This window comes from Penicillium lagena (assembly GCF_028827675.1).
Source record: "Penicillium lagena strain IBT 129212 chromosome Unknown utg000005l_segment0_segment0, whole genome shotgun sequence".
NCBI lineage: Eukaryota > Fungi > Ascomycota > Eurotiomycetes > Eurotiales > Aspergillaceae > Penicillium > Penicillium lagena.
The window spans coordinates 147,731-174,272 of record NW_026623226.1 but is presented as its reverse complement, the minus strand read 5'-3'; the positions used below and the strand labels follow the sequence as shown (position 1 = coordinate 174,272).

Here is a 26,542-nt window from a genome sequence, read left to right as displayed (position 1 = left end):
GTCATAATAGTTCGAATGAATCGGATGGAAGTGAAGATGGTGGTCTGTGCACGGGGTTTGTTGCTGTTTCCGCCTTCTGAACGGCCTGCTTCTTTCCTTTTCTTGACACCTTCTCTCTCCCTCTCAACCAACCCACCTTCGTCAAGAGAGCTGAGTCGGCATCCCTGAGCTAGATTCTGCCACCCTCTCTTTCTCTCATCTCGCCTGGGAGCTGCGCGTCCCTCCCTCCTCCCCAGCGTCGCGAGCGGCTCACCATGTCGTATCCCACACTCCCTCAAACGCCGCAGAAAGCTCTCCCGGGTGCCTACTTGCAGACTCCAGCTCCGGCCCCGTCACAGAATGCCGTGTTTGCGAAACCCGCAGTGCCTTCGCCGGCAATGCCGCTGCCAAAACTGCCCCCGGCGGCCTCCAGGTCCAAGAACCAGACCTTGAGCACCGAGGAGCGCGGTGCGCAGACGGTCAATGACACCCTATTTCAAGAATCGCGCTACCCCGACCTGGACAACTATCTGTCGCGTACGTCCCCAATTCCTTCTGGGTACAAAGGTGGCGGATACTGACATGCTGCAGAGGGCTTCTCGTCCGAATATGATATCCCTATGTCCCAGTCCTGGGCTCCCTTCCAAAAGGTCAAAATGTACAATATCCCTGACCAGATCTTCGACCAGTACAATCGCGCACAGGTGTCAACGAGCATGGGTCTCTTTGCCGAGCTGAATCACGCGTGGGTGGCCATTGACAACGCGCTCTACCTCTGGGACTTCACACATCCAAACCCGCAGCTGGTCGGGTTTGAGGACCAGCCCAACAGCATCAACTCCGTCAAGCTGGCCAAGCCGCGGGCCGGAGTGTTTTTGCCGGCCATCACCCATTTGCTCGTGGTGTCGACGACGGCGGAGGTGATTTTGCTGGGGATGGGCTGTGAGACGACGCCAAGCGGGACACGACAGGTCTCCTTATTCCAAACCGGAATGTCGGTTTCGATTCGGGGGCTGGATATTCATGTTTTTGCCTCATCGGATTCCACCGGCCGAATTTTCTTTGGTGGTTCTTCCGACAACGACGTATACGAGTTCACATATCAGCAAGAGGAGCGATGGTTCCAGGGCCGGTGTGCCAAGGTCAACCACACCAGCTCGCGTCTGGTGGCGTTCACTCCCTCGCTGAGCTTGACAAATTTGGCTCAGCGGGCCAACGAACACGTGGAGCAGATGGTGATTGATGACAGCCGGAAGCTCCTGTACACGTTGTCGTCGGCATCGACCATTCGGGTGTTCCATATGAAACCAGATGGAACGCTGTCGCTGGCCATCACCAAGCAAGCGCTGGATATCTACTCGAATATTGGGCACATTATCGCATCCAACGAGACGCTCAACCCGAAAGTCAAAATCGTGTCCATCAGCCCCATCCCTGCCGCCGAGGCATCGCGTTATCACCTGGTCGCAACCACGGCCACCGGATATCGCATCTATCTCAGTGCCACCGGATCCTACAGTTGGTCCCCGGCACCCAATGGTGCCAACGCGCCCACCAGCATGCAGGCGCAGCATGTGAAGACACCACCAATCGATAACAATGCGGACATAGCGCTTCCCGGTCAGGCTCGTTTCCAGCCAGCGGTCACATCCAAATTCCCGATCCATTCACTCTCCCCCACGCGGATGGCCGCGCGATACCCTCCCGGGTATTTCTTCTGTTTTACCTGCAAAGACGCCACCCAAAAAGCTGATACCCTTTTCATCTCGTCCCCGGACTCGGGCCGGATCGCCCGCTCCCAGGAGAATGTCCTCTCCGGCAAAGCTGCCGAGTCCGCCATCTGGCTGAACCTCGGAGGCCGGGCAGAGGATGTCGGATTGTGTTCTGCTCTTCCACCTACTACTTCCGGAGGATTTGGGAATGAGCTGGCCATCCAGTTTGATCACCCCGCCGCCGAAATTGCCATCCTCACCAACACCGGCATTCACGTTATTCGACGGCGGCGCCTCGTGGACATCTTTGCCGCATTGGTGCGTGGCGGTGGCACCACAGACGAAGGCCTCGAAGGCGAAGTCAAGAATTTCATCCGAACCTATGGCCGAAGTGAGACCCTGGCTACAGCCTTAGCGGTGGCCTGTGGTCAAGGGGTGGAGATCTCTTCGGACCAACGACTGACGCCCATTAATGATCCCGATGTACTGCAATTTGCCCGCAAGGTTTTCATTGACTATGGTGGCCGGCCTACGGTCAACGAGAACGCCGTGGCGGACAGCTCGACGTCCGCCATCGATGCTGTGGTGCCGTCTCCCCGGCATCACGGCATTGCTCTGTATATTTCTCGCCTGTTGCGCTCAATCTGGAAGAAGGAGATCGCCAAGGTTGGCAACGAACCTAACGGGACGCTGACCGTCTCTGCTTCTGTGAATGCGACAAAGCTGCAGATGGTCCAGCGCGATCTGTCATCACTGCAAGAATTCTTCAAGACCAACCGAAGTTTCATTGAGGGCCTCAGTGGACCGGAGGCGCTTGCGCGAGTGTCAACAAAGCAGGAGGAAACAGCATTGCAGGCGGAGCACCGCGCACTACACTCTCTCGTTCAGCTGGTTTCGCATACCATCGAAGGCATTTCCTTTGTGTTGGTTCTGTTCGATGAGCGGGTCGATGAGATCGTGGCGACGCTGCCGGAAGAATCAAAGCAACGCTTCTTGAAGCTGACCTTTGAGGAACTGTTCAGCACCAGCAAGGGTCATGACATTGCCAAGGAGTTGGTGAAAGGGATTGTGAACCGCAACATCGCCAAAGGCTCCAACGTCGAGACGGTGGCCGATGCCCTGCGCCGCCGATGTGGCAGCTTCTGCAGCGCTGAGGATGTAGTGATTTTCCGGGCCCAAGAACTGCTAAAACGGGCAACTGAGGCCGGTGCTAACTCCGAACTGGGTCGAAATCTGTTGAATGAAAGTCTGCAGCTGTTCCAACAGGTAGCAGACTCACTTCCCATGGACTACTTGGTATCAGCGATGGACAACTACATCAACAACCAATTCTTTGCAGGTAATTCTGTTTTTAATTTCCGACACTTTCACATACTGATATCTTGCAGGTGCCATCCAACTGTCCCTCAACGTTGCCCTCCGTTCCGATAAAGCCAATCTCGCGCTCTCATGGATCATGGACGGACGTCCCGATCAGGTGCCTATCCCTTTTCAATTCCAGACCGCCCACTCGCTCACTAGCCTCCAGGACCCCCGCAAGGACTACTTCTATTTCCGCAAGCAATGCTACGACCTGATCTTCAAGGTTGTCATCGCCGTCGACCAATTGGCATCCAAAGATCCCGGCTTCATCGATGGCCAAATGACCATCATTGCCAAACGCCAGAACGAGGCCTACGGCGTGATTGCTGACTCGACCGACGAAGTTTTTCTGACCAGCTTGTACGATTGGTATCTGGAGCAAGGACAGAGTGATCGCTTGCTCCAGACTCCGTCGCCGTTTGTTGTCACTTACCTCGAACGCAAATCGACCGATGATATCTCCCACGCGGATTTGCTTTGGCGCTACTATGCCCAGTCGCAGCGCTTTTTTGAGGCGGCAAAGGTGCAGTTCCAACTTGCGAGAAGCGCTTTCACTCTGCCGCTCAGTCGGCGCATTGAGTATCTGGGACGTGCCCGTGCCAATGCATCCACCTTCACACCAGATGTTGGGCGACAGTCGCGGCAGCGTCTGCTCCATGAGATTTCCAACTTGATAGACGTGGCCAACATCCAGGACGATCTTCTGCAACGGCTGAAGGACGATGACCGGATCGCTCCAGAGCGCAAGGCCGAGGTTCTCCGGGATGTTGATGGACCTGTCATGGATATCAGCACGGTTTGTTCATTTCCGCACCCCTCATCTTCTGTAACACCCACCTAACCCCAGTAACAGCTCTTCAACCAATACGCCGATTCGGCCAGCTACTATGACATCTGCCTGCAGATTTTCTTCCAGGCCGATTATCGGAACGCCGCCGACATCAAAGCAACCTGGCAGCACCTGATCCAAGATCTGCACTCCACCACCGTAGAGCGCGGGTCCCCACAACCCTTTGAGGCGGTGATCGACAAGGTGCGTAGCTTGGGTAGCCGGCTGCGCATGTCCGAGACGGTTTTCCCCGTGCGAGAACTTCTACCGATGCTGGAGCGGTATGCGCTCGAGCACCAGCGCCATGTTGGCCCCGCCACTTGGGTCGTCGATCTGTTCCTCGATCTGGGTGTAGCACACGAATCCCTCTATGCCGTGTTGGAGGCCATGTACTACACCGACGAAGCCCCCTTCCACGGCTCGAACCGCCGCTACATCGCACACGATCTTCTGTATCTGCTTGATAATTGGTTCCACGAGACTGTTCGGTTGGGGGGTATGGTGTTTGGCTCGGATGTTGTAGCCGAGCGCGTATCGGAGACTTTGTTGCTCCTGCAGCAGGGCGGTGGCATCACCCCGGAGCAACTGGAGATGGCGCATACACTGCGGTCGAGAATCGATGAACTCCTGCGGTGATGATCTGCACGTATATTGGGCTCCTGGGGTTTCAATTTTTTCCTTCCTTTTTGCGATGTTTCTTATTTCACGTTCTGGGTCATGTCATGTAACTCTACTGCGTCATCACGGCGTCCTGCTTCAGGGAAAAGGGATTGCGTTGCTGATATCCCTCTAATCTAGATATTGGGAAACGGATTTGTGGAATGGGTTTGTTCACCCGTAGTAGAGATTCTTGTAGAAACCCGGAAGGAGAAAATAATCTATAAAACTATGAACACGGAAATAGAAAGACCCCGAAACACCTTGCATGAGCGGATGCAGAGTCTACCAACCGGTCAGTCGAATCCCTCGTACACGGGAATCGGCTTCTCGGCTAGGGCACCGAGGCGGAAGATATGCCGCGATTGGGCGCCGTGATCGTCGTCCAGATAGTCTACGATGGCGGAATCTGGGGGTCGTCAGCAAATGATACACGAGAAGAAGAGGGTAGACATACGCAGCGTGGACCGATTATCAAACAAAACGATTGTCCGCGGCTGCCAGCGCACGCGAGCCTGGAAATCATGGCCCGTCATCATATGTTGCATCAGGAAATCCAGCATCCACTTCGACTCCGGCTCCTTCATCCCCTGGATCCGGGTGATGAACTCGCCATTCAGGAACAGACACTTCTCGCCCGTCACGGGATGCACGCGCACCAGCGGATGCTCCGTGTCAACGGGGTCCTTGCGCACCAGTCCCCCCGTCAGTCGTGTGTGACTGATCATCTTGGCCGAGGAGTGCATCGCCGACAGCGTGTCGAGGAACCCGCGCAGGGTCGGTGACAGCCGCTTGTAGGCCATGTCTGTCGCGGTAAAGACGGTATCCCCGCCGACTTGGGGACCGTCCAGGAGGCCAAGCATGACGTAGCCCGGTGGTTGGATTTCGTAGCTGACGTCTTGGTGCCACAGCGTCGTGGTCGTGCGCTGCTCGAGAAATCGCGCAATTTCCTCGCGATTGCCGTCCCGGTGGATAATGTGGAAGGCTGGATGGCCTTTCATACTCCCCGACACGGGCTGGTAGTTGGGTTTGCCGAAGTGGCGCATGAATTGTTCTTGGGCGTCGGGGCCGGCGTCGATGAGGTCTTGCTCGGGGAAGGCGAGCACCTTGCGTTCGGCTATGAGGAGAGCTAGTTCATCCTTGGCGGTGTCGGACAGCTGGCTGAGCTGCACTCCTTCCACCACACTACCCAGACTGGGCTGGATGTGGTTGACGGTGACGCCGGGCCGAAGCAGGTTGGGTTTGGTGCGGTCCAGTACGCGCAGCGCCGGGTCTTCATATTCGAAAGGTGGCAGTGGATCAAACCAGATGGGATCCCAGGAGGGCAGGTACTGCGGGTAATTGGTTTTGATCTTGGACTGCTCGTCCACGTCGACATAGGGGATGTTGATGTCGTAGCTGATGGGGACTTCGGCCTTGTGACCATTGGAGGCCTGCAGCTTGGGCCGCCGCACCGGGGCAGATGAAGGCATTGTCAGTGGAAGAAGATGATTCGGGGAAAAGAGTGGCCCGAAAAAAGCAATGGTAGAGACCGCCAGTCTTTATATATCTCTCACACCCACCACCTCCAGGGGGGCACATCTTACACAGACAGCACGGGCTTTTCGCTTAATCCCTCCCCCCCAAAGGTCCTTCTTCATCTCCGAGGCCCCCATGGCGTGTGGACAAGGTTGCAGCAGGGAAAAAAATAATGGAAGGAAGACAAGCGGTCAGCGTCCTCCAATCCTGGAATTCCGACGAGTTCCGACACTCTTTTCCCTTCTTCTTCGGGACAGCACTTTCTGCGGCATATTCTTCTATTCTTCTGCCGGGCCAATTCCCCGAGCTACAGCTTCGTGCAGCCGGGCGATAAGGCAGATGCAGGCGGGATGGCCATCCGGTTATCTGGTCTGATCCATGCATCTGGATGGGGATGGTGCGGCAGGGGGTTGGTTAGGGTTTGAGTGGCCGGGTGGCCCATTGGCTTGTGCAACATGCGGTCTGTGTCGGAGTCCGTGGACATTTGGGAAAGACCAGTCCGGGTTTCTTAACACGTCGCACACACGGCGATGCAGGGTGCGCTGATCGGCCCCAACATTTTCCCGCTGGGAATGATGAATTCATTCAGGAGTGCGTGGGACCATGACGTGTGTATCGCGAGCGATGGTAAGCTTAAAAATAGCTGAAGCTCCGAAAAAGCAATTATGCTGGATCGCCGAACGGCGGGGCGGTCAGGTGATGACAACAAACAATCCGTTCTTTCTCGTCCCGCGGCGAGGGTGTGAGTGTCTCGTTTCACGACATCGGGATCATTCCGGGACGATGACCATCCTCCACCGCAAGGCCGACCTGGCCTACCTGATCTTCTTCGTCATCCATGTCCCCATCATCTTCTGTCTGTCTCCCGCTGCTTGACATCCATCCCGTCGTTAAGCTAACCCAACCCAGTGGTCGACACCGTGCCGCTGCAGCCCGCGTTCATGCGGACGGGCATCTCGCTGCAGCTGCGCGAGTTCTACATCTCCAGCTACCGGGACAAGCTCTTCGAGGAACCGACGCCCTCATGGTTCACCGTCTTCATCTGGATGGAGCTGCTCTATCATGTTCCCCTGAGTCTGTGGTCCATCCGCGGACTCCTGCACAGTATGTGGCCCCCCCTTTCCGATGATGCCACCGGGGCCCTGCAACTAACCCTGTTAGACCATCCTATGGTGCCCGTGCATCTGCTGGTCTTTGGTGTCCAGGCCTTCGTCACCTCCCTGACCTGTTTGGCCGACGTGTGGACCTGGCCGGACCGGTCCGTGGCGGAAAAGCAGCAGATCACCACGCTATACGGCCCCTACGTGGCGCTGGGTAGGTCCCTCGTCTTCCACTCATCCATCTCCAATCATCTAACCTCCAGCAGGTGCGATCATGGCCCTGGATATGGGCATCCGGTTACGGAGGCAGCTCATGCCCAAGGTCAAAGACGAATAAAATAGCCATGGTTGATAGTACACAGTCATATCAGGGTGCATTGATCATCGCTGAGAAAGGAAAAAAAAATCACATCCCACCAACGCCGGAAAGTAGATGCAGAGCCCGCCTAGAGCAAAAATCCAATGGCACCATCCAAGTTCCCATTGGCCGCGTCCAATGCCCGCATAGCCTCCTCGCGCGTGAAGCCCAGCTCCGTAATCTTGGCGATCGAGTCCGCGGGCCAGCGGGATGCCGGCGCGGGCCGGATGTTAATCTTGGGGGCCGAGGCTGAGGCGGAGGATTCATTCTCGCCCGCTTGGTGAGTGACGGCCCCCGTGCGCGCGCCCACCTCGGCCCCGTCTGCCCCCTTCACCGTGGGCTCATCCTCAAACTCCTCGGTCAGACTTTTGGGAAGGTCAGCCTCCCCTAGAAACGGCACCGCCTGATCCTGGATGACCAGCGCTCCGCGCTTCAGGTCGATGCACGCCTGGTGCCGCCGGAGCATATCGAGACCGAGTAGCAAGTCGATCTGTTTTCCCTCCATGACCGTGAACGAACAAGGCAGAAACATCTCGCCGATCTTGATCTGGGCGGAATGCACCCGTCCCAGAATCGGGGCCGTGCCGACACCTTTGGCAATACCTCCGTACCGCCGGTCCACCAGACGCATGATGTTGCAGGCGACGGCGCACTCGGGCGACATGATGGTCACCTGGGCACCGGAATCGACAAAAGCATTGAGGCGGTGGCCGTTGACTTCGACCGGAATGTAGAGCATCGTCACGCGGCCAAAGGCTGTAGGCAGAACTGGTTAGCACGGAGATGAGTGTAAACAAAATAAAACGTACACTCCGGGTGGTGTTCCATGGCGTTGTGCAGGTTCTCTGTCACCGCTTCTTGACGGATGAGCTCCTCGATCTCGCGTTGATTCTCCGGGTTGAACGGATCGGCATTCAGCATGGCAATACGAGCCTCCTTCTCGGCATCGAGCTGGGCTTCCCGCTGCTGCTGCCGGACCAGCACCTCGCGGAACCGCTGAGCGTTATCGGCCGCCTCCGCTAACTCCGGGTTCTGTCTGCGGACGGCCTCCCGCACGCGTGGATCTCCCAGGATGTGTAGACGGATGGTCTCCGGGTCTGGCATGCCGGAACGGGGAGGGAGGTTCTGACGCGGGGCGGCACTAGGCCCCCCGCGCTGGTGCTCGGTGCGGCGGCGGGCGTGGGACCGCGGAGGGTGACATGGACGCCGAGCATGTCACCCTCAGCGATGCCCACCTGATCGAGGGTCTGGTCGGGGTTGCCGAGGAGCTGGTTGTTGAAGACGATCTGCTGGGCGGCGGGCGGGATGGCGGTTTCGCTTTCGACGATGGCCTTGAGCAGCGCGACAGTCATGTCCCCGCCGACCTCGAGGTTGATGATGTCGGAGTCGGCCTGCTCCGGGCGGATGACACTGACGGTGATACGCCTGGAGGAGATTAACCAAACCGTCGTGCTGACGGAGCGCGGGAACATACATGATCGGCGCAGGAGGGGAGGCAGAGGGAGTGATGAGAGGAAGGGAGAAGGAATCCGATGGTCAGGGCGAGAAAAGCGGAAGGAACACAAACAAGCCCCAGCCCTTAAATGACTTCCTCCTTACATACTCCTTATGGAATAATACTATTTTTAATCCTCATTAATAACTCACTAACTACTAACTAACTAACACTCATCTACTACTGCACTGCGACGAATCTACCCTTGGTCGTCATCGGTCTAGAGCCCGAGGCAGCAGCAGCAACGCGCGGGACACCGCTTAGGGTTAGCACCATGGACAGAAGTACAACATCATCACGACAATTATTATTCTTCCACTTCATTGACCAACTCAAGTGCAGACTTTCACTCAATGCGCATCGCGCTCGACACATCCGGCACTCCCTCCCCCTCGACCACTTTGGCATCCACAATCTCGTCCATGGGGATCTCACCCAGCCGACTAATGACATGATGCAGCGTCGGCAACGCATCCCAGTCCAGCCCGTCGATCTCGACCTTGGCATTCTTCGTCCGCCGTAGTCGCGTGACACGCGAGGGCACGACTTTGGACTCCTCAGCGTGCGGCACAAACACCGGGTACTCGGCCTCGGGCTTCCCCTTGGACTCCCGTCCAACCTGGGGCATGTACCGGTAGACAAGAATGCCATCGTCCGCCTCCCCGCCGATAGTGCCCTGGTCGCTGCTCGGGTCTTCGTCTTGCAGGTCCTCCAGCTCGAAATGCCCCCATACCGCCCCCTGCCAGCTGGTTTGCACGCGGTAGGAACTCCTGCGCTGGTGCACGTCAATCGCCGTGTATAGCTTCGGCATCCCGAGCTCCTCGCGGCCCGACACAATGGGGTCTGCCAGGCTCTCGAACAGAATCGGCATGTACGTGCCCTTGAGCACTTCCCCATTGGTCTTGGTGTACTGGACGCCGTGGATGTACAGCCCCAGGTGCCGATACCCGCCACCACCCAGCCAGTCCATCCCACTGAGCGTGGTCTGCGAGAAACTGGCCCGCGCAACGGTGCTCGGCGAAATGAAGCTGTACGCGTCCGACGGGAACAGATTCTGTAGCAGCGTGCGGCTGGTCTTGAACTTGACCGACGCCGTAGTGAAGGTGGACTGGAGGGACGGCACCGCGCGGTTTCGTCCCCAAACGTCCTGGCGTGGGCCGGGCATGGGTCCAAACACGATAGGCTGGCGCCAGTAGACGTTGGGGTTTTTGGCCCACAGATACTTGCGCAAAACCTGGGCCGAGTGGTCAAACTCATCATGACCATAGATGTAGTTGATCATCTGAAAGGCTGTGAACGATGTTGTCAGCGGCCAGTCCCCAAGAATGCATGGGAAGCTTACCTCGGTCGGGGCCCAGGAGCTTGCTGGACTCGCGGGTCATCTCTTGGATGGTCGTGGCCCGCTGGTGCCGGGCCTTTTCATAAACCTGCAATCGCTCGGGCACCTCGTGGCGCTCGATCCCCGCTGGCAGCATCACGGCTAGCGACACAGCGTCTTCGACTGCCATTGCACCCCCCGAGGCGCGATAGGGCAGGAAGGGATGTGCCGCGTCCCCCAGAACGGCCAGTCGGTCTTCCACCCAAGTCGGTAGAGTGTTCATGTCGAGCAGCGGCCACAGCTTGAGAGTTTGTGCGTCGGCCTTTTCCAGCAGTTTGCGGACCTGCGGATTAAAATCCTTGAACACATCCAGCAATGCATCCTTGCCAATCTGTTGATTGTACGAGTCACCGCTGGCATCAATTTGAGTCATAGTGTCCGGATGGATGCAGACAAAATTCAGCAACTGGTTATGCGAGCACGGGTAGATGACCACCCGTCGGTCATCCGCATCCCACATATCCACCGCCCCAAAGTCCTCAGCAATGCTCTTGGTTTCGGAATCATCCAGGGCTGCCTGGCGGCTCATGAGGAAGCGGAACGCATTCTTGCCCGAGCTGAAGGGCGTGATCGGGCTTGGTTGCGAGAGCTTGGATCGAGTCAGAGAGTGGACCCCATCGGCGCCGAGCACCACGTCACCCTCAATGACCTCGCCATTGTCTAGAGTGATGGTTGCTCCGTGAGGATCGACATCCACGACTTTGCTGGAGGTGTGCAGGCGAGCCGGCTGGCCACGTCCCTCCGCCAGGGCTGCGGCTTTCAGCCCTTCGTGGAAATGAGCCCGGTGAACGAGGAGCCAGCGCTATAAAGACGGTTACTCTTCTTTCTTGCGGTGATGGACCGGTCATCCTTACATGCCTCCACATTGCCGCATGTTCTTTGACCATGGTGATATGGACTGTCTCGCCGGCCGGCGTGTATTCGCGCAGCTGTATCTATCAGTACAAGACCTGGGAAACCATGGCAAGTGAAGCAACTGACCATATCTGCCTCCACAGCCCCAAACTCCTTTGCGTCAATGCCCAGTCGTTGTAGAACCCCATTGCAATTCGGTGACAAGTGGATGGCAGCTCCGATTTCGTTAGCGAAGCGCGAGCGTTCAAATAGCTGCTCCGGATCAGCTACAACCTCCTTTCTCTAAGACGGGTAATTTACCTCCACACGGTGACCCTGCTGTCGTAGTGCAATTGCAGCAACCAGTCCGCCAATTCCAGCACCAACGATCAAGACGCGGAGGCCATTTTGGCCGTTACTGTTCAGCTCTTTGAGCGTCATCGTTGACGTATTTCCAAATAAATGGGTTGATTAAACCTCGATACAAGGCCTTCGTGCCGACTATTATTTATCTGAGCATACCAATCTAACCCCTCCATTCGGTTCCTCCCGCTCGCCGGGCGTTTAGTTGATGTCCGAGTGTCGCGAAGCCTCGGGACGCCATTTCGGCTCCACGTCTGCGGAGACACCACCAGAACCAGAGTGGAGAAGAGACACTGATGCAATGTGTATATGAATTCTGGCAGTTGCAATCATTCCAGGCCGCGGGTTATACCAATTTCCTTGCATTATTCTTTGTCGTCGCCGCAATGCCGAACCAGATCCAGGACATCACCACCCGGGACGAGATCTCGTTCACGTACATTTTCGAGCAGAATGTGTCTATCTCGCTGAAGGACAAATCGGGCCTGGTCCGGTGCAATGTCTATAGACCAAAGACATCAGAGAAATGCCCCGTGCTTGTCACTTACGGTCCATATGGGAAAGATATCAGCTACGAAGCGTTCGTTCAGTTGCTTCTAAACCAACCCCAACCCAAAACCAGAACAAAAAACTGACCGAGCTTTAGTTTTCATCCTAAAAGCTTCAGCGAAGTAAATCCCGAGCAAAAGTCAGAGCATTCGGCCTGGGAGACCCCCGATCCCAAGTTCTGGACGGGCCATGGCTATGCCGTCGTCCGGGCCGACGAGCGCGGCACAGGCCAGTCGGTGGGTAAGCTCGACACTATGTCCCGGGGCACCAGCGAGGCGTTCTTTGATGTGGTAGAGTGGGCAGCCGAACAGCCCTGGTCGTCGGGCAAGGTTGGCTTGCTGGGGATTAGTTACTATGCGGGCAGCCAGTGGCGCGTAGCTGCCCGCCAGCCCAAGGGTCTTTCCTGTATTATTCCTTGGGAGGGTATGTCGGACTACTACAGGGATCGTTGTCGACATGGCGGAATTCTGTCTTATGGATTCATCAAGTTCTGGTGGGACCGCCAGGTTCTCAGCAACCAATATGGACTACCAGGCAAGGCCGCAAGGCATTGGGGCCCTGATACCATTGAAGGCGATTTGCTTGAGGAAGAACTGGTTCAAAATCGCCAGGATCAAACAGTTGACAATGTCGAAAACCGATTCCGAGATGACCTTTACTACGCCTCCAAGGAATACAGCATGTCGGACATCCAGGTGCCCCTTTCTATCGGTGGCTAACTGGGGTGGCATCTTGCTCCATCTCCGTGGTAACGTCGAGGGATACACCCATGCGGGTTCAGACCTGAAGTATCTGCGGTTTATCACTGGACGGCACGATCTGCCTTTTTACTATGCTGAGGAGGTCGAGCTGCAACGGAGTTTCTTGGATGCTTTCCTCAAAGGGGATGATCGTATCGGGTGGTCTACAGGTACTGCACCGAAGGTCGATATCGTCCTCCGCAAAGGTGATGTGGGATTTAATAATGCCGAAGAGGAAAGAAAATTCCCTCGCAGAGTCGAAAATGAATGGCCCATCGCTCGCACCCAGTACACACGGTTCTATCTGACTTCTCAGCGTGAACTCCTCGCCACATCCGAACCTCCGCGGGAGCCTCGTCCCAGCAAGGCCTCATACCAAGCCCTGGGCACGCTCGACAACCCTCAGCTCATCCAGTTCACCACACCCCCATTTGAAACGGAAACCGAGATTACAGGCCACGTCGTGGCCCACCTGAACGTGTCAATGAGTGCCAACCCCGGTCAGTCCACTCCTCAGGACATGGATCTGTTCGTTACACTCCGGCATATCTCTCCTGTCGGAAAGGAGGTCGTCTACACTGGCACAGCGGGCGATCCAGTTCCTCTGTGCAAGGGATGGCTACGTGTGAGCATGCGTCAAGTCAACCACGAACATCCGCGAAACCGGCCCTGGCTGCCTCACCGGAACTACTACTCGACTGATGTGCAGCCAGTGATCCCCGGTGAAGTGTATACAGTGGATGTAGAAGTGTGGCCAACAAACGTGGTTGTCGAGAAGGGTGGCAAGATCGTGCTGGAGGTCGCGAGTGGCGATACTCAAGGCTGTGGAGTCTTCCAACACCATTCACCCATTGACCGGTAAGTGCAAATCCCTCTATATCTTACTTGAATGTTTCTGAACAACTACTAGGCCTCCCGAGCGTTTCCAAGGTCAAAACCATATCCATTTCGGGCTCGGCGGCAATTATTTGACTCTACCTGTTATTCCAGCCAGCAGTCAATGAGATGGAAAGGACATAGATCATAGACTACTGAATGCTAGTATTTTTGCAAAGTCCCGCAAGATAATATGTACAATTGTCAGCCTTCTACTCTGATTGTAAGTCCTCCGAAACCGAGGACCATTCCCCCACTTCCGATGTGGTCGAAAGTGGTCCCGATGAGGGGATCTGGAGGTCTCATCGCATAATGGTGGGAAATATAGATCGCCAATCTCCGTGTCGGACTTTTTGCACTTGCTCAACGTCATCCTAAAACAGTCACATTCATTTTCTTGAAGAAGCACTTCCACCATGGCTTCTATCAGACCTTCCAAAACAATCCGCCCGCTCAATCGCTTCATCACCAGCCACAATAGTGACGGCAAAGCGATATTTTCTAATACCCTGCCCGATACCATGCCCGTGCAGCCCATTGGGGATGGCGCCGATTTCAGTCTGGCCTATACATCTGATCACTTTCCTGCACAGTTGAACAAAGATGCCGACATTGCAGAGTACAAGAACTACCTGGCCAATCCGCCGGGAATCACAGTTTCTGGTGGCTCTGTCTGTCGGATTGTGGATATGCAGCCCTATTCGTTGAGCCCTATGCATCGGACTGTCTCTTTGGATTATGGTGTTGTCCTGGAGGGGGAGGTCGAACTTGTGCTGGATTCGGGTGAGACGAGACTGATGAAGCGTGGGGACGTCGCTGTGCAGCGTGGGACAAACCATGCCTGGAGGAATGTTACTCCCGATGTGATAGATCCGGTCACAAGCGAAAAGAAAGGACAGTGGGCGCGGATGCTGTATGTGCTGATGCCGTCTGAAGAGATTGAGGTTGACGGGGAAAGGCTGAGTGAGGTGGTAGACGGCATTGGTGTTAGGAATAGTACTTAGGCCTACTTTGTACATACAAATAGACGAGCATGATGTCGTGAAACAATTTTGAGTGATCATTGTGGAAGTATATATGGAGCTGCAATTAGATCTACCACTCCCCGCCTACTTCATAGTGAAATAGTTTATCACTGATCCTCCCGCCGGTAAATCGCCAAAACCGTGCCGCCGACTAGACACTTCCGTCAATAGAAGGTCGAAGCAACAAGTCCGATAGGAAAACGTACCGCATTGAGCCATACTCCATGCAGCATCACCTGAATGAACACATACTCGGCTCCATTCGATCCAGCGGGACGCTCAATAAGATCCAAATTGCGGTTGGCTGGACGATAAGCTGGCATGCGACGGTGATGCGAGGGCCAGTCGGCCGGCTGGGTTGAAGAAGGCGCGAGATTCACGGTGGCATGATGTTGTTCGACACTGCTGTGATGGACCTCGTAGTCAGCGAGGATGGATAGTGACTGCGTAGTTGTTGCAGTGGCAGACATGTTCGCATGAGAGAATGCTCCATTGCAGACCTCGCTCGGTCATATTCAATTAGGGATAGGCCCGCGTCCGCCCATCTCCCCCACATCCCGAGATCCTGAATGTCGGACATGGGCTATGCGCGACGGAGGATGTGGAAGCTCCGAGATCATAATTTCGGGGAGCTTGGTAAAGTGAGCACGCTTGCTTCAAGTATCGCGAGGCAATCCACACTTCCCATCACCGTCGCTCACACTTGACATGGATTTCTCTCGTATTCTTGCGGCTAATATCGACGGCCGCACCCAAAACACCCGATATCGCCAGACGCAATTCTACCGATTGCAAACAAATCTTGCTCAACATGTTTCTGAAATTCAAGACGCCATCCGCGCCGACTCCGGGCATACGCGCGAGGAGATTCGCGCGGAGGTACTCTTTGCTCTGCGGGAGATTCGCACGCACTATTTGTCATTAAGTCTGGAGAAAGATCTTGAGAAAGAATACCGCATTGCCAATGGCAAGGACAGCCAAGATGCCTCGCGTGGCACAGGCATTGTCTATATCGAGCCTTGCACACATACCTTGTTCTTCTCAGTCATATCTGCGCTGAGTGCAGCTCTTGCAGCAGGGAACTGTGTGATTGTCGAGGTGAGTAGGCGAATCCTTGTGATTCCAACAATAGCTCTGTATTACAGAGAGAATAGTTTATATAATAACACTTTGCAGCTTCCTCAAAATACTATGGCTCTGCCGGCTCTCCTGCGCAGACTTCTTCTGGATGTATTGGACCACGACACATTTGCCATAACAGCACAACGACCCGATGCCGCAGTTCTGAGCAAAGTTCTTATGGTCATGCAAAATGACTCTGCCGATGCTACCAACGGACTTATCTCGCCCGCAGGGGCCAGGACGGTTGCTGTCGTTGACCGCACGGGCAATATTTCCGAAGCTGCGGAGGCTCTGGTAGCTGCCCGTTTTGCTCTGGATGGACGCTCGCCCTACTCTCCGGATGTGGTCTTTGTGCACGAGTTTGCCATGAAACCTTTTATGGGGGCCGCAATTCAACATGCCTCGAAATATCTAGCTGGAGAGAATGGAGATTTGAGACAAACTCCCTCCTCTCCGAGACGATCAACTTCTAGTACTTTGTTGAACTCAATTCGCAAAGACAGGGGTTCTCAAGTGTTAGTTTCAGGAGATAACTGGGGGTTGGTCGAAGTTCGGGACCGGTAAGCAGCTTCGGAGCGTTGGAGACTTATTCTGATTTGATGGACAGGAAATCGCCTTTGCTCCAGCGCAAGATTGATGAGAAAGTCTTGCTGGTTCACGCGGTCACCAGCTTAGATGATGCCATCGATACCAATTTGTATGTCTTTTTCCCAATCATTCCTCATATCAGGCTAATCAGACCAGCAATGAAACGCTAGCAGCGACTTATGCCTTTGCCTCTCCAGCTTCAGCGAAGTATTTGACCCAGTTTATCGACGCCCATATCTCGTGGGTGAACCATGTACCAAGCCACATGCTCAGTATGGTCCCTATTTGATAAATTCCTTGCAAATGCTGACCATGAATGTAGTCGGTCCTGCCCTTCCAGCAGACACGCCTGCTGATGCCCAAACCCGATATTCCAAATCACAGTTCGAGCTTTCGCGACCTCAATTGATTATCCCATCCGCAAACTCGAATGCTGTTCAGACCATTTTGCGTGACATCAATTCGACGAAAGCAAACGCCCTGTGGCAGGAAGCTCTTGCCCCGCTCCCATCAACAAAGCAGCGACAAGGATTCAAGATTGGATTCTTTGAACAAGGAATTATTACAGGCGGGCTGATTACTTTAGCATCGCTCGTGGCGACTGTAACGACTCTGGGGTACTATACATTACTTTACGTGCGGACTCGAGGGTAGGACGAAGCCTTTGTTCGGATAGGTAGTCAATTATACTTTCTCTTACTTTGCTTTGAAGTAAATAGTAACCATGAAAGGAGCAAGGATCTCGAGTGATCATCTAGAAAGAAAATCAACTAACTCTCATCTCTTGTAGATGAAAGACATACCGGCCACTGGTCAAAAGCTAAAATGTCGCCGGCAGTGAATAACTATGTTTGCTCTTCTTCCGATCGAGAAATGTGTTCAGGGCTTTGATCCAAACAATAACGAATAATATAAATATGGGTTCCAGATCTAAAGCAAATCACCCAAAATGTTTGCCAGCCCATCACAAAGCAATTTCCTTCGGCCACCGGCCTAGTGTAAACTGTGAGTTGCACATATTGGTCAGCTCCCAGTCCTCTGCGCCCATCATTGCCGGGGTATTCTGGTCCTCCGGGTCTCCTGCGGCGCCTGCAACAAACAAAGCTGCCATGAAATGGTCATCTGTGGCATGTGCATCTCGAAAGCGCGGGTGTTTCATCAATCGTGTCATCGCACGGCGCAGCTGCGGCCCCGAGGTCTTGGTGATGACATCCTCGACGGCCTGTCGAAACTCCATGGCCCAGTCTTCTGGGGGCGATTCCAGCGCGAAGTTGTCTCGGTATCGAAGCATCGGTGCCCAGCGATTCCGATACAGATTGTGAACTGCGCCTCCAGTGCCAATAATCAGGTAGTTCTCCTGGCGCAGGGGTCTTAGCGTGGCGCCGATTTTCATATGGAAATGAGGGTCATAGCGAGCATTGGCCGATACCAATGTGGTTGGTGGGCAGCCATCGGGGAACATGCGGATGAGTATGAGATAAACGTCATGAATCCATTCGAAGGTTGGATTACCGCCGACGTTGAAGCCTTCGCACGCAAGCATTTCAATACAGCGCTCGGTGGTCTCTAGGTCAGGATTGAGCTTGTAGTTGACATATTTTTCGGGATTCACATATGCAACAGGGCTTTTCCCTGGGCTAGGATTTGTTGATAGCTCGATTCGGTCCCCCATACAGTCCCAATGGGCACCCTGTCTGTAGTCAGTCTCCGTGAACGCTAGATAATCACACAGCAGACTTTACCATGATCACAACGCCCTTGATGTTGCGTGCCAGTGCTTCATCTCCGCATTTCTTCCAATAATTGGCACTGTCAGATTCTTCGCCCAGCATCATGGTTGAGCCATGCGAAAGGAAGTGAACTGGAGTGAGTCCTACATACTTGGATGAGCGGAAGATCTCCACAAACAGGAATACAACTGACCCATTGTGATATTGCAAATAAATAGTTTCCCACTGCCAGCCTAGAGGTCCCTCCTATCACCGATATATTGAATGCGATACTATTGCGACCTTGATGTGGATATCGGATGTGGCCCCCCACATCCCGACCGCTCGTCTCCCCTATCCCATTTTGTCCCTAGACAAGCCGTAACGAGTCATACAGTTGCTGAGCACAGCCATTGCTATTGGAGTGAATCTGATCACCTGTCCTAACTTACCCCTCATGTGCATTGCGACATCCTTGTCGATTGTGATTCCGGAGGCGGTGGTTCTCCGGCCATCCGGCAGTCTAGGCCAACGAAAGGCCTATGGGGCAAACTAGCATCTCACTAATTGAGCTGCTACGTAAGCCCAAATGCTGAAATCCGGGGAATCCCTTGACCCAAAACGGCCTGGGGCAGGCCAGTGGACCTCTGCAGGCTTCCCGCAACAGCCAGCATTCTCGGATCAATCTCGCTGAACCTCACCAGGAAAAGAAAAAGGTGGAACTGAGAGTGGCTGTCCCTCTGATCGTCCGCCAGTCTCAATCGCAGATCTCGCGGGATGGCCGTCTGAGTCTCTACCGACATCCAACAAACTCTCCCATTTGCCCCTCCGGACTACTCTACTTTCCCCTTTTCCCCTCCCCATCCTCTCCCAAGGCAAATGCCTTCCCACAATGTTAAAAGACCTTTCTGTCAAAGACGACCATCCGGACGCCTCACAGTCGTCCGCAAAGTTTCAAGAGGGAGGCTACTTTCAATGCGGTTTCTGTAAACGTCACTATAATCGCGCAGACCATTTGATCCGCCACGTACGATCTCATACGCGCGAAAAGCCCTATGTCTGCGATGTGTGCGACAAAGGCTTCGCCAGACCGTAGGTTTTCTTACATTCGCTTGATTCGGCCTGCTTCTAAAACGTTCCCTGAAGAGACCTATTAAAACGCCACGCCGCTGGACATGTGCATGACCGCGACCGCAAGCGCAAGCGAAGCTCTTCAGTTGCCAAACAAAGTCGGGTATCGCAGGCCTGTAAGGCGTGTGCCTCGTCGAAGCTGAAATGCGATGAGGACAAGCCCTGCCGCCGATGTCACGAGCGAAATTTACAGTGTGATTGGCAGGATGTCTTGCAGGATTCGTCTCCGGAGCCGCTTCAGCAAAGCCTGCCCGCAGACGGCCAACCGCAAAATCTAGCAACGCCTGTAGCAACGGCCTTTTCGCCCATTTCAACCCCAGTGGATGAATTCCCGCCCACGAATATACTGGTGACACCACGCGGAGCCCCGGAGATGGCTATTTCTTCAAACCAAATGCATACCGGTGATGAGCAGATTTCATTGGAATACGAAGGTAGGGCCGCCATGATTCAGCAACCCAAGCGCGCGCTGACAGAAGGTAGTGTCTCCCAACGACCAAGAAAGTGGAATTTTCAGCATCGATGGCACATTCTTTCCTAATTTCATCCCCGACTCTTTAATTCCCTCATTAGCTCGATATAGTGATCCGGATCCGTCCAGCATGGTTCCAGAGTATACTCAGTACGGTGCACTAGACAATGTGCAATTTGACTTTGACCTAAATGATGGTGACTTCGGTCTGATTGACTTTTATAATTCGCGAAATCTGCTTCCTGGGTTACATGAGAATCTCACAGAACAGAACATCGCCCACTTCGATGCCGACAGCGGTATCGCAATGGGTGCCGAAGCTTACCACCGCTCCTCTCTGTCAGCTTGGAAGCCTAGCCACGGGGACTATGCATGCAACGACCATGAGAATCTGTCCGTTCCCCAGACAATCGATAGTCCAGAGGCCAGTGTGACGTCCGACCGCCAGATTCTCTGTGAGCGGCTATCGCCCAGCAGCCGTGACCTGATCTTCGGTATGGTTCTAGAGACCAGTCACAAGGCCCACTTGAGTCGCATTATGCGATCTTTCCCCAGTACTGACTTACTGGACGGATTGATCCAACAATATTTTGAGATTCAAAAGCATGGAGTGGACTCTTGGATCCATGGACCAACTTTCCAGCCGAATGAGCAAGATCCCGCCATCCTTGGTGCGCTGGCGGCCGCAGCGGCTGTTCGCTCTACGGTTCCAACAATCAGAAAACTTGGATATGCCCTGGTCGAGATTGTGCGGCTGTATATGCCTGGGAGGGTAATTATTAATATCCCAAAATAACAGAGAAGAAAGCTCACACATAACAGTATGAAAGTGACAATAGTATCACTCGCGATCTCCGAATCTCTCAGGCTTATTCCTTAACCATCAACGTTGGAATCTGGAGTGGCAATCGACGCAAGACGGAAATAGCAGAGAGTTTTACGCAGCCATTAGTAACAATGCTTCGTCGTGCTCTGAGATTTCGTCGCTCGGTATATACTACGATTGTGCCTCTTGTTGAAGAGACCGGCGAGGCCTTGGAACATACTTGGCGTGAATGGGTTGAGCAAGAATCCTTCAAGAGGTAAGACTGACTAGACTATCTTTCCGAAAGCTGCTAATTTCGCAGACTTGTATACCATGTATTTTTACATGATGCACAGACAGCCATGGCCCTCAACGTCAACCCCCTCATTTCATATGCCGACCTGGAACTCCCACTGCCGGCAAAGCGCCAATTATGGGAAGCTAAGTCAGCTACCGAATGGAAAGGGCTTTGTCTTGAGTCGATGACTACGGAGCGTGTTCCATCACTCGCCGATTTACTTCGTGACATGTCTCAATTATCTGTCTTCCAAGACCGCATTGATACCCAATTGACGGCTTTGGTTCTTCTTCATGGCATGTCCGCCATGATAAATGAGTATCATCGACTGAGATTTATTTCAACTGGAGACTCGAAGCATTGGCATGCCCTGGTGACCAATTCTCGTCAGCAAGAATTGGACCGAGCGCTTCAACACTTCCGTATCGTGTGTTCCGAATTGTGTGTTCAATCCCGCCCGGAGATTGTGCTCGTTTGTGAGGTTGTTTCAATGCTCCTCCATATGTCTCTTGAGGAGCTACAGCTTTTTGCTGGGAAAGAAGACAAACAAGAAGCACGCCGTGTATACCATTCCGCCTTGGAGTGGATTACAAGCCCAGATTCTCGGCGAGCTGTCTGGCATGCAGGTCAGACTATTCGTGCGGCTCGCGAAATGGCACCTGGCTCCCTGACTGGATTTTTAGCTATTGGCGTATATTATGCCAGTCTGGCCTTTTGGTCATATAGCGTTGTATCTAAGGCCAAGAATGTTCAGCTTCTTGGAAGCCCGGCAGCTCACCTCGCCAGTCGTGGACCAGCTGTGTTCTTAGATGGTGAGGAGGCTGCGAACGTATCTAAATTTGTCACGTTGGGTTGTGGTCTTCCGGCCCTACAAAGCCCAAGTGGACCGGCCTTCCTGGAAGAACCTGCAGCGGTGATGCAGGTGGTCCAAGGCGTGCTTCGGGGACAGATGCCCAACGATACAATCCCACCTCTGGTGCAGAGTCTCGCTCAATTGATGGGCGATTTGGGACACTGTGCTCGCGGGGGAGGACGATGATGTTGTGGCTTATACCTCAAAATCCATTATGTACTAGTATGAGTATGTCAATATGATACCCAATATATGATTGATGAGCATGCCGCCTTACATGATTTTTCCTTGCTGCCGGATTCAAATGGTTTTATCAAATATGAAACTCGACATCATGGCCTTGGGCCACTATTGAATCATGAACTTACAATTCCTCCAAGTGGTTCTATCCGGGTCAAGATCTCCATGATGACTGCTTCGGGCTGTCTAACCACCTCTTGTTGCATTGGGCGCCAACACACACCGGGTCTGCACAGTTAATCCAGAAGTACTCTTAACATCTCGGCACAGATACTCCTCTGTATGACGGCTTGTGCTGTTGGTCTCAGCTACACGTTTATCTGTTCGATCTTTTAATACTTTTGCAGGGCTTGGCAGCAGAGCACTGCAGACTTGCCACTTCGTCAGTAGACGTTGCCACTATGATATTTCAGAGCCAAAGATCGCGCATCTGGAGCTCGGATGAAGTACATTTCCTGATACACCCGAAAAGGTGGAACACCATGAAATCAAGATTGGGGGAGGTCTGTTAAACCATTGACTTTCAGGTCTGAAGAGGTCACATACTCACACCCAAAGCATCTGCGCAAGTCAGAATGCCGAGAACGAAAACGCAAAGAGGAAAGACATACGACCTAAACCGCTTCCGCCTCCGTTCGGTGGATGGCTAACCTGCTCAAGCTGCTCTTAACCAGAAGAAACTTTTGGCTAGAACTCCGGTCTGGGTTGGTGACCAGACCCCCACATTCCGGTTGTAAAATCGTATCCCCACGTTCCCATTACATATTGAGGGAGCGGGGTTTGCACCGGGATCGGAGCCGAGGCCGAATTTATTCCTAAGCTTTCCACGGCGAATTATTTAGGAGAGAAAAGCTCTGCATTTGAGTAACACCGTATCATAATACGCTGTTGACTGGTCTCTAGTGTCCCTGCTTTCAACTTTACAATTCGGCAATATGGTTCTGAGATTGAAAGAACCAAACCGCTGGAGCGGACCTGGATCGGCTCCAGTGACGGATGTGCCTGCCATAGTTCGTTCCGTCATCGACGATATTCGTACCAGAGGCGATGACGCCGTGAGAGCTTACTCGGAGAAATTCGACAAATGGAGTCCCAGCAGCTTCAAGCTTTCACAAGATGAGATACAACAAATCATTTCCACTGTGCCTCAGCAGATCATCGATGATATCAAGAAGGCCCAAGAGAATGTGCGCGTCTTTGCTCTGGCTCAGAAAGCATCGCTCAAGGACTTTGAGCTGGAGATCCGCCCCGGAGTACATCTAGGACAGAAGAATATCCCCATCAGCTCTGTTGGCGCGTGAGTTTCGGCTCCCAGTGGCTTAATTCACATGATTACTGATGAATGATAGCTATATTCCCGGCGGTCGATATCCTCTTCTAGCATCGGCGCATATGACGATTCTTACAGCCAAATGCGCTGGTGTGCCTCATGTAGTCGCCTGTACGCCGCCGATCGCCGGAAAGATCCCCGCGAACACCGTTGCGGCAATGCACTACGCAGGGGCGGATGAGATTTACCTTCTGGGTGGCGTGCAGGCCATCGCGGCCATGGCTATAGGAACATCAACAATGAAGAAGGTTGATTTCATTGCTGGTCCGGGCAATGCCTTTGTTGCGGAGGCGAAACGCCAGCTGTTTGGGGTAGAAATAGGCATTGATCTCCCTGCCGGCCCAACAGAGATTCTAATTGTGGCCGATGAGCACGCGGATCCATTTGTAGTTGCGACCGACCTCTTATCGCAAGCCGAGCACGGCATTGATTCTCCCGCGGTGCTGATCACCAATTCGCAGAGCGTGGGTGAGAAAACGATCCAGGAAGTTGACCGTCTTCTCAAGATTCTTCCCACTGCTGACGTTGCTGGGGTGTCCTGGGACCGACTAGGAGAGGTCATTGTCGTCGAAGACTTGGGTCAAGCCTATAAGCTCGCGGATGAATTCGCGTTTGAGCATGTTCAGATTCTGACGCAGATGCCACGGGAAGCACTGGAGAAGATGTCCAACTACGGGGCGCTTTTCCTAGGTGAGAAGACGTGCGTTTCATACGGCGACAAGTGCATCGGCACCAACCACGTCCTTCCAACTCGTGGGGCGGCACGGTTTACTGGGGGCCTGTGGGTTGGAAAGTACTTGAAGACGGTTACATATCAGGAAGTGACGTCGCCCGAGGAGAGTGGCGAGCTGGGGCGTCTCTGTGGCCGGGCAGCTCGTGCAGAAAACTTCGAGGGCCATGCGCGTTCTGGAGACGTTCGCGCTCATCAGTATTTAAATGACAAGTTCGAGTGGATATAAGGCAAAAACATAGCCTATGTGAGCCAGCCACGAAGAATGAGGGGCAATAATGTGGGTAGTCCTAGTTATCTAACTATATGTAGTCTTGTACTTTCTTCTGTTGTGTTTGATTGACTTGCTTAGTCGGAATCTATTTTCCGTGGTTGGCGGGTATCTAGCCAAATGCTTCAACAAGCTTCCTACAAATGACGTTCGGTCTCCACCGACAGTCACATTTTGCTCCATTATTTTGCCAACAGAGCGTATGGGAAAATTTCTTCCATGTAAATCTTTTGCTGCGTTTTGGAAAACGCGATCTACTTCTTTATCGATGATCCGATTTTCTCTTTGACCGCACCGATTGCAAAGCCTCACGGGGGTTTAAGTCTACGCTTCCCGACAACAGAATGACACCCGGCGTAGACAGAGACGGTGCCAGCACCAAGACCGGCACCCATGTCTACCAGAATGACTTGGGGTCAACTGACTCTCGTCGTTCCCCCTCTCCGTCGAACAGCCTGGATACAACCAGCAGCAGAATGTCTGACGAATTCGCCCATCTGAGCAATTCTCACGATGTGGCCACAACTGAGCTGCACACAGTCCTCACGTCAAGGACTCGGCGAGATTCCCATATGGGTGAAGTGCTAGAAACATTTTCTAGAACGCTGTCCAATGTCGACCGGACTCCCGAAGACCATTTCGAGCTTCATGCCATGCCATCCCGGCGCAGTGAGCGGAGCACAACTCGCCGTTCTGTAAAGCATCATTCTCCTACCCGGATGCCAAATCTGGTAGAGGAAGCAGGCTCGCCGCCCCCAATGAAATCTCAGGGCGTGCCACCGGAACTGGGCAGCTTGGCCTCTGAAGTGATCTTTGTTCTCGTGTGCTCGGCCGGACTTTTATTTTTTGCCTTTCTTCTTGGGGATATCACCGTCAACCAGGAAGAGTTTAGAAGAGCGTTGGCCATCAGCAACAGCGAGCTTCCCTGGCTAATTGGATCTTTCAGCACCGCCAATGGTCTTTCTGTTGTGGTGGCAGGCTCTCTTACTGATTTGGCACCGCCCAAGTTACTAATGGTAGGGGCTTTTGGCTGGATGACATTGTGGAATGTGGTTGGCGTCTTCTCGGTCAAGCCTTCTACCGCAATTCTCTTTTACATAGTCCGTGCAATGCAAGGCCTATCCATTGGAGTGCTTGTCTCCGGATCTATGAGCATCCTCGGTCGGGTATACAACCCAGGACTTCGGAAAAACCGGGTCTTCTCAGCCATGTCGGCTACTGCACCCTTTGGTTTCTGGCTCGGGGCAATTCAGGGCGGTGCGCTGAAGGCACACCTTCCTTGGATCTTCGGCTCAAATGCCATCTTATCTGGTCTGTGTCTGATTGCTGCCTATCGCACGATCCCTCGCCTGCGTCCAGTGGCCGATATTGCCGGCACTGAGGCTCCGACCCTCCGTGAGTTCGATTATATCGGGGCCGCCTTCGCGGTGTCTGGCTGCGTTTGCTTGCTGTTCGGTCTTACCCAAGGATCAGTCACGATGTGGACTCCATATACATATGCCTTGACTGTCGTCGGAATTCTTCTCCTTGTCGGCTTTTTCTTCGTCGAACACTGGGTTGCGCGCCCTTTGATTCCTAACCGACTATGGAAGACTCCCGGCTTCACACCCCTTATGGTGGCATACTTCCTCGGATATGGAGCGTTTTCTGGCGGGTGGCAATTCTACGCTATCCAGTTCTGGCTCCGCATTCAGCATGCCAGCCCTCTGACAGTAGCACTCTTCCTCCTTCCCAACGCAATTGTGGGGGTTTTGGCAACTTGGGTTGTGAGTCGTACTCTTCACGTCATCCCGGGACATTACATCTATCTGGCCTCTATGCTGGCCTTTGCACTTGGTCCGGCATTTTTCTTGCCGCAGACTGCAGGTACCACTTATTGGGCCTTATCCCTCCCTGGAGTGGCTCTTGTTACCTTCGGCCCTGACCTATCGTTCGCTGCCGCATCAATCTACATTACAAGTAATGTCCGTCGGTCCTATCAAGGTAGTGCGGGGAGTCTGCTAGTGACCGTGCAAAATCTCAGTTCGGCAATCATGACATCGGTTGCGGGCGCCATTGGGACCAAAGTGGATCAGGGGCCTGATGGTGATATTGGACTGAAGGGGCTCCGTGCAATCTGGTGGTTTGCACTGGCGGCTGAGATCATTGGAGCACTGATCACACTGTTCTGGGTTCGGATTCCTAAAGAAGAGGAGAAGGAGCACGTCACTTGAAGGAA

At 53.7% G+C, this 26,542-nt stretch overlaps 13 protein-coding genes across 13 annotated transcripts; 8 read left to right on the top strand and 5 right to left on the bottom strand.

Annotated features, from left to right (window-relative positions):
• Nucleotides 1–254: 254 nt before the first annotated feature.
• Nucleotides 255–4,518, top strand: N7510_006719 (putative non-repetitive nucleoporin; the record flags this gene model as incomplete). Its single annotated transcript, XM_056978644.1, has 4 exons — nt 255–516; nt 571–3,030; nt 3,080–3,849; nt 3,907–4,518. The coding sequence occupies 4 exons, from the start codon at nt 255–257 to the stop codon at nt 4,516–4,518; spliced, it is 4,104 nt and encodes a 1,367-aa protein (XP_056831687.1).
• A 317-nt stretch (nt 4,519–4,835) lies between these two features.
• Nucleotides 4,836–6,011, bottom strand: N7510_006718 (TauD/TfdA dioxygenase family protein; the record flags this gene model as incomplete). Its single annotated transcript, XM_056978643.1, has 2 exons — nt 4,836–4,948; nt 4,997–6,011. The coding sequence occupies 2 exons, from the start codon at nt 6,009–6,011 to the stop codon at nt 4,836–4,838; spliced, it is 1,128 nt and encodes a 375-aa protein (XP_056831686.1).
• Nucleotides 6,012–6,840: 829 nt separating this feature from the next.
• Nucleotides 6,841–7,494, top strand: N7510_006717 (EXPERA domain-containing protein; the record flags this gene model as incomplete). The annotated part of the gene is made up of 4 exons (XM_056978642.1): nt 6,841–6,913; nt 6,967–7,161; nt 7,219–7,371; nt 7,424–7,494. 4 exons carry the CDS (start codon nt 6,841–6,843, stop codon nt 7,492–7,494), a joined length of 492 nt encoding a protein of 163 aa, XP_056831685.1.
• A 109-nt stretch (nt 7,495–7,603) lies between these two features.
• On the bottom strand, nt 7,604–8,987 carry ddiA (putative DNA damage-inducible v-SNARE binding protein Ddi1; the record flags this gene model as incomplete). Its single annotated transcript, XM_056978641.1, has 3 exons — nt 7,604–8,271; nt 8,325–8,612; nt 8,702–8,987. 3 exons carry the CDS (start codon nt 8,985–8,987, stop codon nt 7,604–7,606), a joined length of 1,242 nt encoding a protein of 413 aa, XP_056831684.1.
• Nucleotides 8,988–9,356: 369 nt separating this feature from the next.
• Nucleotides 9,357–11,663, bottom strand: N7510_006715 (putative salicylate hydroxylase; the record flags this gene model as incomplete). The annotated part of the gene is made up of 5 exons (XM_056978640.1): nt 9,357–10,300; nt 10,353–11,190; nt 11,243–11,317; nt 11,370–11,495; nt 11,544–11,663. The coding sequence occupies 5 exons, from the start codon at nt 11,661–11,663 to the stop codon at nt 9,357–9,359; spliced, it is 2,103 nt and encodes a 700-aa protein (XP_056831683.1).
• A 308-nt stretch (nt 11,664–11,971) lies between these two features.
• On the top strand, nt 11,972–13,878 carry N7510_006714 (CocE/NonD family hydrolase; the record flags this gene model as incomplete). Its single annotated transcript, XM_056978639.1, has 4 exons — nt 11,972–12,165; nt 12,232–12,845; nt 12,916–13,732; nt 13,785–13,878. The coding sequence occupies 4 exons, from the start codon at nt 11,972–11,974 to the stop codon at nt 13,876–13,878; spliced, it is 1,719 nt and encodes a 572-aa protein (XP_056831682.1).
• A 288-nt stretch (nt 13,879–14,166) lies between these two features.
• On the top strand, nt 14,167–14,754 carry N7510_006713 (cupin domain-containing protein; the record flags this gene model as incomplete). The annotated part of the gene is made up of 1 exon (XM_056978638.1): nt 14,167–14,754. One exon carries the CDS (start codon nt 14,167–14,169, stop codon nt 14,752–14,754), a length of 588 nt encoding a protein of 195 aa, XP_056831681.1.
• Nucleotides 14,755–14,845: 91 nt separating this feature from the next.
• N7510_006712 (uncharacterized protein) lies at nt 14,846–15,245 on the bottom strand (the record flags this gene model as incomplete). The annotated part of the gene is made up of 2 exons (XM_056978637.1): nt 14,846–14,926; nt 14,982–15,245. The coding sequence occupies 2 exons, from the start codon at nt 15,243–15,245 to the stop codon at nt 14,846–14,848; spliced, it is 345 nt and encodes a 114-aa protein (XP_056831680.1).
• A 238-nt stretch (nt 15,246–15,483) lies between these two features.
• Nucleotides 15,484–17,139, top strand: N7510_006711 (uncharacterized protein; the record flags this gene model as incomplete). Its single annotated transcript, XM_056978636.1, has 5 exons — nt 15,484–15,873; nt 15,952–16,457; nt 16,505–16,594; nt 16,642–16,757; nt 16,808–17,139. 5 exons carry the CDS (start codon nt 15,484–15,486, stop codon nt 17,137–17,139), a joined length of 1,434 nt encoding a protein of 477 aa, XP_056831679.1.
• A 310-nt stretch (nt 17,140–17,449) lies between these two features.
• On the bottom strand, nt 17,450–18,412 carry N7510_006710 (DODA-type extradiol aromatic ring-opening family dioxygenase; the record flags this gene model as incomplete). Its single annotated transcript, XM_056978635.1, has 3 exons — nt 17,450–18,175; nt 18,228–18,358; nt 18,409–18,412. The coding sequence occupies 3 exons, from the start codon at nt 18,410–18,412 to the stop codon at nt 17,450–17,452; spliced, it is 861 nt and encodes a 286-aa protein (XP_056831678.1).
• Nucleotides 18,413–19,086: 674 nt separating this feature from the next.
• On the top strand, nt 19,087–21,939 carry N7510_006709 (putative C6 and C2H2 transcription factor RegA-like; the record flags this gene model as incomplete). The annotated part of the gene is made up of 5 exons (XM_056978634.1): nt 19,087–19,286; nt 19,341–19,759; nt 19,809–20,569; nt 20,620–20,879; nt 20,925–21,939. 5 exons carry the CDS (start codon nt 19,087–19,089, stop codon nt 21,937–21,939), a joined length of 2,655 nt encoding a protein of 884 aa, XP_056831677.1.
• Nucleotides 21,940–22,928: 989 nt separating this feature from the next.
• Nucleotides 22,929–24,282, top strand: N7510_006708 (histidinol dehydrogenase family protein; the record flags this gene model as incomplete). Its single annotated transcript, XM_056978633.1, has 2 exons — nt 22,929–23,290; nt 23,343–24,282. The coding sequence occupies 2 exons, from the start codon at nt 22,929–22,931 to the stop codon at nt 24,280–24,282; spliced, it is 1,302 nt and encodes a 433-aa protein (XP_056831676.1).
• Nucleotides 24,283–24,668: 386 nt separating this feature from the next.
• Nucleotides 24,669–26,537, top strand: N7510_006707 (uncharacterized protein; the record flags this gene model as incomplete). Its single annotated transcript, XM_056978632.1, has 1 exon — nt 24,669–26,537. The coding sequence occupies one exon, from the start codon at nt 24,669–24,671 to the stop codon at nt 26,535–26,537; it is 1,869 nt and encodes a 622-aa protein (XP_056831675.1).
• Between the last annotated feature and the right edge of the window lie 5 nt (nt 26,538–26,542).